Below are 10,894 nucleotides of genomic sequence, written 5' to 3' on the forward strand. Positions count from 1 at the left end.
TTAGTTGAGATGTACAAGTACCCAACCATGTCCACTCTGTGTTTTTTAGATGTATTTCTATTTGCATCCATATGATGAGTAAAGTCTTTTTCAACTGATTTTCATAGTGCGTTCTTATGGTGTAGTGTTACACAACTATCCCAAGTTCAGGGACCGGGGAGGGGGTGGGAGTTGGGTGTTGAACCCGCTAACATGTTTAACCCCGCCACATACTGTATATATTTGCCTGTCCTAAGTTAGGATCCTGTAAGTCAGTGGTTGTTGTTTGTTTCTGTGTTATATATTTGTTTTTTCGTTCATTTTTTATACATACTTAGGCTGTTAGTTTTCTCTGAATTGTTTCACATTTGTCATTACGGTGAACTGTAATTTCTGTGTCATTTGGTGTCTTGTGAAGAGTTGTCTGTTGACAATAATACCACATCTTCTTTTTTATATTGTCACCGTCTTTGTTTTTGCTACTGTTGGCTTTTTCGACTATTTCCTATTTGTTTAATTCTATCTTCTTTTTGACAGTCTAACATGATCTCTCATATATACAAGTTAACCTTCTGACCTGATAAAGTTAACATGAGTATAGAACTGGTGGTAATGAAACCCATTTAATTAAACTTGTACCAACAGTTTGATCTATGGCTTTTATTTTATGACACCAACGTTTTATGTCCTGTTAGAGTGCTTTATGCTTTCCGTTAGGTTCTTTTCATTCAGGAAATTGCCATTGATTTTGTGAATGAAAAGAGATAAGAAATTAATTTAGAAAAAAACTTCTTAATTAAGAATGTTTTATCCCCTGAACAAAGAGTTTGACTGCATGTTACGTATCACCTCTTACGGCTTGTCTCACAATTTTCAGGATATTTTATTCAATCGACGTATACAGTTTTCCTTCAAAAAGGCTTCTGAGTTCGTGCTGTAATATGCGCACAATACATAATTATGCCAATCACAAGGTCTTTCAATTCGTATTGTAATATGCTTAAAAAAATTACTCACACAAATTACAAGGTCAAAATGGAAAAAAAAGAGAGAGAAAAAAAAATGAAGAATTTAATTGTTCCTTTTAAAATTGTTACACGATGATGACTGCTGTATCCATATTTTAACCATGTGATTAGGGACTTTCCGATATGATTTTCTTCTGAGTTCAGTATTTTTGTGATTTTACTTTTTTTTTTTATAAACCATACAGAATAAATTTTAAAGCAGAGTTTATATTATACAAATGATGGATGGATTGTTGTGGTTTAACATATATTATTGTTTGAACAAGTATGAACTATTCTAAATACTAAGGATTTTCTTATCCCATGCATAGATAAACTTAGCCGTATTTGGCACAACCTTTTGGAACTTTCGATCATCAATGCTCTTCAACTTTGTACTTGTTTGGCTTTTTTACTATTTTGATCTGAACTTCACTGATGAGTCATATGTAGACGAAATGCGCGTCTGGCGTATTAAATTATAAGCCTCGTACCTTTGATAACTATTAGCATGTCGAAATGTACTATTGTATTGCTTCTTTGTGTTTTCATCTGTCCTGGATGTTCTTGCATTTATATATACTGTAGTCCTGTCATGTAATGTTGTCATTTTAGTGTTATTTTTAGCATTGCCATATGAAGCGCGAGGTTTTGGCTAGCCACAAAACCAGGTTCAACCAACCATTTTTTCTTAATATTTTCTGTACCTAGTCAGTGAAATGGCAGTTGTTATCTTATAGTTCGTTTTGTGTGTGTTGCATTGTCTTTTGTTTTTTGTTGCATCTCACTGTCTCGGATTTTTTCGTTGTGTTCTTTTGATAGTTGATGTGTTATCCTCGGTTTTAGTTTGTAACCCGGATTTGTTTTTTTCTCAATTGATTTATGACTTTCGCACAGCAGTATACTACTGTTGCCTTTATTTTTTAACCGTCCAATCAATGCTCTAACTCCGTAAACTATGTGTGTTCAATGGAGATGTAGATGATACAAATTAAAAAAATTACCAAGCAAAACAAACTACCTGTAGATACAACATTTCACGAATCCTGCTTAAAACCAGGCTGGTACATAAACATAAAAAAGCAAAACATTTGGCAGTATAAGAGATGTTTCGTCAGGGTAAGTCCTTATGCCTACTGCTGACACGACAGTCGTCTGCTAGAAATGTGCAGTAATTAAAAGACCGGAATAACAGATCGGAACTAAATAAAAATATGTCTCCAACCATAATATTTCTGTAATTAGGACAACAACAACTGTATGCCACCATGATTTCATATTGTCTTCCACAAAACTCTTACCATGCGAAGAAAAAGATAAAAGAATGTGACTTAAGATGCAGTAAAAGATATTGTAACATTGACAATGAAACTATCCGCCAGCTTTTGAAGAAATTAGTTAGTAGTTTGTTTTGATTAATTGTGATCGAGCTTTTGCTTTTGCAATTTGATTAGGGACTTTCCGTTTTGAATTTTCCTCGAAGTTCAGTATATTTGTGATTTTAATTTTAGAATTATCATTTTTGTCATGTTAGCGATGTACAGAAGGGTAAAATATGATATAGAAATATAATATAATCATGCTATCAGAAATAGCTCAAGCAGTAGTCAAACCCAAAGTCCCAAGCCAGTCTGATGGTTAACACCCAAGCATTAGAAGAAGTGGAGTCCTTTACATACCTTGGAAGCGTAGTGGATAATCTTGGCGGCTCAGATAAAGATGTAAAGACCAGAATTGGCAAAGCCAGAACTGCATTTAACATGATTGGGTCAATCTGGAAAGCACGAAATATCACGCTTAAGACCAAAATACGCTTGTTCAATTCAAATGTAAAAACCATTCTCTTATATGGAGCTGAGACTTGGAAAACAACAAAAAACCTGCTTCATAAACTTCAAGTCTTCATTAACAACTGCCTCAGGCGCATCCTTAACATCAGATGGCCTGAGAAGATATCAAACAAAGATCTTCGGGAAAAGACCAACCAATCCCCAGTTGATGAAGAGTTAAAAAAGAGAAAATGGCGATGAATAGGACACACACTGAGGTAGCCAAAAACTAACATTACAAGGCAAGCATTACAGTGGAACCCACAAGGAAAGCGTAGCAGGGGCAGACCAAGATACACCTGGAGAAGGAATGTTGCAGCGGAGATGGAGAAAGAAGGGTACAAGTGGCACGATCTGGAGAGGCTAGCAAAGAACAGAACAAGGTGGAGAAATATCGTTAGTGGCCTATGCTCCACCAAGGGGCAACAGGATTAAGCAAAAGTAAGCATCAGAAATAGCTTCTACCGATATGATTTTTCATTTAAAAAATAGCACTAGTAATGTAGTTTAGAACTGGTATCTGCACATAACTGTGTGATGTTTTCACTCGCTCTTTTTTCATTTTTCTTTTTCATATTTTCAACGCAGATACATTATGTCTGCCTCCTAAATCTTTTATATTGACTAACTCTTTAATCTTAACTATGGCTACCTCCAATAAAAAAATATTACTTCCTCCTAAATATTTATTATAACTTCAGACATTTGTGTATTAAATATTTCGTGTACTCCAACAGATGTCGTACCAATTTATTTTCATTTTCCATGGAATCTTAACAAACTCCTGAATAATTAACGTCACAAAAAAAAATCATCGTAGAAACCAGGGTTAAAGTTTGTGCGTCAGATACGTGTTTCACGACAAAGGGATCACGCCATTTCGTCTTTCTTTGTTTCAATGATCAGAGGTTTCCGGATTTTTTTTAGTTCTGTACTTTTTTTTTGTGCATCGTGCCAAGTTTTATAATGGTTGGATAGTTGAAATCAAATAAAAAAATCAGCGAATCCTGCTCTTTGATTTCAACTGTTAAACTATCTAATGATGTTTTAATTACTATTTTGCTTACACAGGCTGAGCACACACCATCACAATGAACTAAATAAACTTATCTCTCCAATCACACCTTTGGGACATCCTATGTGTACTAGATCATGCAAAATATCAATGAACATGTCATAGTAGGTCCTCAGATCACATAAAGATACAATTTATAGGTATATGCATGTATTTGTTTTTACGTTATCAAGATGTACCTGTGTTGTGCTTTTGTATATGCATGTCTGCACCTAGAACAAAGAGATGTTTCTGAGATAGCACTAACATGGGTATTTCAATTAGATAACATTAATGGCGGCGATATCAGTTTTATTTCCTATACTGAACACAAATACACACTAAACCGTTAAAAGCTTCACATTTGATACGGTAATGTATAGCGCGTTGCATTAGATTGCATCTAATACTCTTTTTTCCATTAAAGTCGAGGAGAAATTTATTTCGCAGTAAAGATGGCGCTTTATAGTGTTGACGATATCAGCTATTTAAGTAATATTTACAGACTCGTCCAAGAAAATCAATTTGGTCTGATTGTAATTTCATTCAAACGATTCTATGAGCAAAGGAACCACACAAAAGGACACACTAAAGATTTTAAATATCTTTATTGCTTAATTCATGACTATTTAAATAATATGTTGTCAAATATGTTTGTGATACATTCGCAATTGTATTTGTAATCTTGAAATGGTATAATTTTCATTATGGATAATTCTACAGTGAATACAGTATAATACAAACAGTTTAGACTGGCAACAGAAAATAGTATAAGGGTTTCCATCTTTTTTTTCCAATAGACTAGACATTTGTATACATAAACTATTTAAGTATTCAGAATATATAGAACAGATAACATCATAAAACAAGACCTTCAATATTGAGATATATCAGCTTTTGAACCAGTTTTTTTTTTTAAATTAGAATTGTTAGATGTAATAAAATGCGAGTTGCATTTAATAGACAGGGCATTAAAACCTATAAACCTTAAAAGATTACTCCAGCAAGAAAAGAAAAGATACATGCTCAAAAAATGTTTAATACTAGAATTTAAGTATGATCTTTTGCAGGATGCAGTTTAGTACACATAGTCATCTACTCCCTACACATCGATGTCTTTTGCCGTTTTGTTGTGTTTGGTTTGCTGTCTTATTGATTCATGCCCCACATCTCATTTTATTCATATGGCATCAAATAGGTTTATATAATATTGTCTTTTATGGAAAATAATAAAATAACCCTTTTCCATTACTTGTATTAGTCTTTTCAAAAAAGAAATAAAAAATCATAAAAAATAAATGATTTTTCAAAAACTTCACGTTAAAAAATACAAAACTTTGTCCATTTAAATACTTTATTTTTGAAGGTCAGATTTTCAAAAACCTATTGTCAAAATTGAACAAATTTGTATATTGGTGCCACAAGTATATATCATGTTATTGAAACTCGATCAATTTGTACATTTGTTCAAATCATTTTGCAAATTCAATCTATACTGAACATGCATCAAACTGTTTGCATTTATGGTAATAAACACGACGAGTGCCTTACATTTTTGTGACCCACACTTGAATTTGCATTTTTAAATTGTCTACAAAGTTATTCACTGCAACTGATCACTGATATACCGATACGAAGTTATGACGTTCACAGTTGTAGTACACACAAACTATGGACCGTAACACCAAGTGTGTTTTTCTATTGTAATGAGGTTTTCCGGTGTAATATTAATATGTTAGTGGCTAAAATGTAAACTTTAAATATTTGTGATAATTTGCGCTTGTAAATAAACATGATCGTTTTGTAAATGATTTATAAATGATTTGTTGTTTCTTTAACGTCCACTGATAAATAGACCATGCTTGATTTGAACAGCCATTTTTCTTAATGCAAAATACATTTTTATTTTCGATTTTTATACCTGTTCAAACAAGGTTTTCGATTTCTAGTTATTGAAAGGAATTCAACAAAATGTTTTATGAAAATAATTGGATTAGTTAACTTCCTAATCTTATTAGGTTTGGATTTTTGAACGAACCTCTTTTTATCTATTAAAGGACATTGAATTTTAATAGCAAGAAAATTTCATATGCACGTCTAACTAAATAGTAAATCAATATCTTCAATATAAAACAGATTTATTTTACTAATTGATATATAACTTAACTTATCAAGACCACTGTTGATATAGTTTGTAAATTTACAATGTAATCAAAATTGTTCACTGGGATGTTTAATTATCTTATAAGAGTTAAACCTGTCTAAACTGAATCTTGCATACATTGAACACCTGGCTAAATTAAACATGTCCCTAGCCCAGTCATATCAAATTGTATGCGTTTTGAACCTGACGAAACAGAACATCTGACACAACCGAACAAAGCCTAAAGTCCCGAATAGGATCGGTTTAGACAGGTTTCACTGTATTACTTATTAGCAAGGCACTACTACAACAACAACAAATACGGTTATATACAGTTCTGGTTTAATGCAATACTATTGTATTTACTTAGCATAGCTATGCAAATCAATCATGCATTTAATAATTCCCCGAGAACTAAGAAGAACCCCATTGGAAATAAACGAAAACGCTTTTTTGGAACGATATAAATTTATAATTGCATTTTAAGGCTTGTTCGCAGAATTGTAGTTAATGTTTTAACCACTTTTATAAATATTTGAAAACAATAACATATATGTTATCCAGCAGTAGAGCATGATAAATGCTTATATTAGTTTCATAAGCTATAAAGTTATAATTCACAGTTAAAAGTTTACTTCATTTAGCCAGGGTTAAATGTACAGAATTAAGCATAGCAACCAAACTGATAAACTAAACGTATGAACGAAGCTGATCACTACTTATTTAATGTCTGCAATTTGCAATAACAACTTGATGCTAAAATTGTGCGGGAATAGTAGTTAACAAGACTATGAGCTTAAACCTGAGAATTACTATCAACTTTGAACTTTTAATGTGTATTGGTCAATTACCTATCAACATAGTTAAACAATTCTCGTATTTGTGCTCGCTAAAAGGCTTGGACAAGGTGTAAGAAAAGTTAACATGATTCTACAATATTGCATATTTGACATTGTTAACCGGTATAAATTCATTTTATTTTCCCCATTTCAATAAAGTTTTACATATATTTAAAAAAAAATGGTAATATATTAATATAAAAAAATCATTCTGAAGTTGGTTTGTAACAACATTCGTTCTGTAGATTTACTTAAAAAGTGCTCGGTTGAAAGATCCACTACACTTTATAACGGATCTTTCTTTTGATTAAAAGTATTTTATCAAATTCTCAAGCCATAAGCCAGAAGTCGTTAGATGAACAAATAATTAATATGCCAAAAAAAAAAATCGACCACTCTTAAGAACATTGGTTAAAAGAGGAACAACTAATATATTTATCTAAACATAAAAGGTGCCGTACAAATACAGATGAGTGCAGACATAACCTTATTAACGGTGCACGGTCATAAAACTATGTATTGGTGTACGATCGTTTGTACAATATTCTAATTTTTAAGTAGATGATAATGTTGCTTTCATTTTGACAATTCAAAAATATAGAGAAAACCGTTACTACCTGCTAGTTAAATGGAAAGGACAGTAGTGGATGTTATGTCGAATCTGTTCTGTATAAAATACACAAACATCGAGTATTTCCTAATGATCTTATTATTTTGTTCTGTTTACAAAGAAAAATGACAATAATTTTTTAATATAATTATTCATAAATATTTTCTGTATTGAATGCATTTCTCGAACACAAAATACTTGTACATGTACTTATTCGGTTTTATCGACATCAGGAAAAATATATACAGAGAGGATTGTGACCAGTTTCGGGCAAAACAGATGCATTGCATGTAAATAATTATTAACCTATGCAGTCACGACCATATTTTGTCTTTTGCTCACAAATGCTGAAAAATCCATGCTTCAGAATATCCGTTGTAATTTTAAATGACATTAAAAACATCTACTATCATACATGGGTAGTTGTAACTGTAGCTCCATTCCTTTCAGCGTGTGCCACACCCATTTTTCTCCATCCTGGACGAATTTTGGGGCAACAACTACAGAATGTTTGACGAAAAGTTTCTCTGAATTGTGTGCTCATCGTACAATACAAGACAAAGTTAATCGCGTTGTTACACAAAGCCGTAATGTCAAATAAGTCACCGAGAGGCATATACACACTTTCGTAAAATCTTTCGATATCAACTATGTTGAGAATTGTCATGATACCTTGTGGTAGCTCTGTAATTAGGAACAAAACCACGACGGCTAGTAACATTAACGTAGTGCGGTTGTGTTCATTGTGCTTGTCTGAGTCCTCTTTCTTACCCTTGTTCTTTAAAGCCATTCGTCTTTTATACGCTCGATGCATGGCAACAACAAGCAAGATTGTAAGAAGTGTCAGCATTATACATGGAATTATTTTCATCAAGCTGGCTTGTACAAAAAAGTTTAAAGATTCGTTAAATTGAAAGAAGGCATTTTCTTGTCGGAGTTTCCATTTGTATATTTTTTCTCTTTTATATATCACAGTACTTGTGTTTGTTGTATTGATGGTTTTCTCGCACACATTCACAAAATCAAAGTCGTTTGCAATAACGTTAGGTATTGTGAAAATAATTGTACTGACAATTATCACAACGATGACTTTTTTAGCATGATCCAGTGAACATAAAGTGCTACCTCTCGTTGGAAACCATATGTATAAAAATCTAAAAATAGCCAGCGCTATTGTTAGCCATATTGCTATTGTGTGACAACATATGCTGAAGCTGCCATGGAACAGAAGAAAACAAATCCAACCGTAGCCGCGGGTAAACAGCGGGGGTAAATCCACATCTTTCAGGATGTAAAAATGCACTGCGAATGGGAAGTAATCAAGCATCGTAAATAAATCCGCTATAGCTAGCCATGTTAAGATAAAATTTGTCGATGAAATCATATTTTTCCTTGTCAATACTATTATGTTTGCCATGTTCGCCATGAAACCAAAAAGACAAACGCAAATACTGATGTATCCATGTAAGTAGGCATAAGCAACTCCAAATACTTGTAAAGGGGTAAGTGACGAACTATTGACGCTAGTAAATAACGCGTCCCCCGGCCTACATGTCACCGGTGACGTATTCATTCTTTCTGTTGAATTCATTGACGACGTCACAATAGAAGTGATGTTTGATAGTGTCACAGACATCTTGTCTTTCAGGTTCTGTATAAATCTACTTCAATGTCACATGATTAAGTCTGCTATCTTGTAATCTGAAAAAACCGAAAAGGTGAATCTTAAACAAAATGCAAAAAATCTCAAACAACATTTAAAAATGTGTATATACCTAATGTAATTTGTGTAGAATTTAACCCTAACAAGGGCAGATAGTAAAAAATCCATACATGCCTAATACAATTTATTTAGAATTTACCCCTAATAAGGGCAGATAATAAAAATCATGATAAGGGCAGATAATAAAAATCCATACATAACTAATGTAAATTATGTAAAATTTAACCCTAAAAAGAGCAGATAATAGTATTCTTCCGAACCTAATGTGATTTATATAGTAAGAATTAAACCCAAACAAGGGCAGATAACGAATTCATACATACGTAATGTAATTCAAGTAGAATTTTTCCCTAACAAGGGCAGATGAAAATAAGTTTGAAACATTTTTAACTGCGTAAGAGAAAAGATCAGAAAATAATTTATTCCATGGCGAGTGTTAAACTGTTAATGGAAAGATGGTATTATTCATGAATCGCAATGCATCTTTGAATGTCATCAATATTTTTTATGTCACAAAGAAGGTCAAGTTTACATAGGTTTTATTTATATTTATTCTCTTGACATCTAATACAAGGAGGTATACCACCATTCTATTAACACATATTGGCGAGACTCAACATTTGAACAGGTGCAAGTGCTAAATCGGATTGTTATTCATAAGTAAAGTCTGACTATAAAATAACTTAATTGATTCTGACAAAAAATGCATGTCGTTAAATAATGCAATAACGTTATTTGATTTTTATTGGGAGCTTATAACTCTATATGATTTGTGCGGCAATCTCATCAGCTGAAATGCTGAAATAATGTTGGAATTAATTTATAAGTCACGTCAATTAAATGTACTCTTATATGAGACATAATATCAATGGTAATTTAGCAACTAAAGAAGTTTGACTTTCATTTCACATATTTAACAAAATCCTTATAACACTAAATCCAACATTTTATTCGTATTTGCCTTCTGCACTAAAAAGTGTTAATATGAGTCTATCAGAAGGTCATAACAGATAATACATAAAAATAAGTCAATTTCTAATTTGTTCTCTGAAAATCTCACAATCTTTTTACTAAAGTCACATGTTATCGAGGAAATTGGAATGTTTATTTGGGCAAACACAATTTTCTATTTTCATTATAAAAGAATGAGACCTTTTCATATATTCTGCAATTATTTAAGACAATTTTGACGTTTCTTAATTTCTTTAAAACTCTGCATGTAGGTTTAAATTGATTTAAATTTATCATCAGAATTTCATACAGAATGCCAAATGATTAAAAATTGCAATTTTCGTTTTAGTGACATGTATAATTGACATTTTGTCTGTTTCCTTCTATTTAACAAACCAATCACGATCATAAAATTCGATTTTAGCCATACTCTAAAAATCACTATAGCTCCATTTTTAATGTACCATGTTTTATGTGTTTTATTTCAACTTTATTGTTTGAAGTTTGATTCATTACAAAATAGAAAAATAAACAATTTCTTGAAAGATTGAAAAATAAACTCATTTGTAGATATCATGATTAAATTATTGCACACCAGGACACGTTTTTCATCTACAAAAGACATAAGTGATGCTCGAATAAAAAAAGTATGAAGTTGCAGGGCATTGAAGACCTAAAATTACGATAGGTTTTGCCAAATTCAGCTAAGATAAGAAGTGTATGCTGCATTATATATTCATAATACCCTTAAATATATCT

At 32.1% G+C, this 10,894-nt stretch overlaps 1 protein-coding gene across 3 annotated transcripts in view; it reads right to left on the reverse strand.

The window, feature by feature from the left end:
- Nucleotides 1-4,458: 4,458 nt before the first annotated feature.
- The window catches only part of LOC139520897 (G-protein coupled receptor dmsr-1-like), a 53,005-nt gene continuing 46,569 nt past the window's right edge, over nt 4,459-10,894 (reverse strand). For all 3 annotated transcript variants that reach the window (XM_071313924.1, XM_071313923.1, XM_071313925.1), the window contains exon 2: nt 4,459-9,162. In XM_071313924.1, the coding sequence (XP_071170025.1) occupies nt 7,871-9,097 (1,227 nt within the window). In that variant the 5' untranslated portion in view covers nt 9,098-9,162 and the 3' untranslated portion in view covers nt 4,459-7,870. The remainder of the gene's footprint in view (nt 9,163-10,894) is intronic.

This window comes from Mytilus edulis, chromosome 4 (genome assembly GCF_963676685.1).
Source record: "Mytilus edulis chromosome 4, xbMytEdul2.2, whole genome shotgun sequence".
NCBI classification, from domain to species: domain Eukaryota; kingdom Metazoa; phylum Mollusca; class Bivalvia; order Mytilida; family Mytilidae; genus Mytilus; species Mytilus edulis.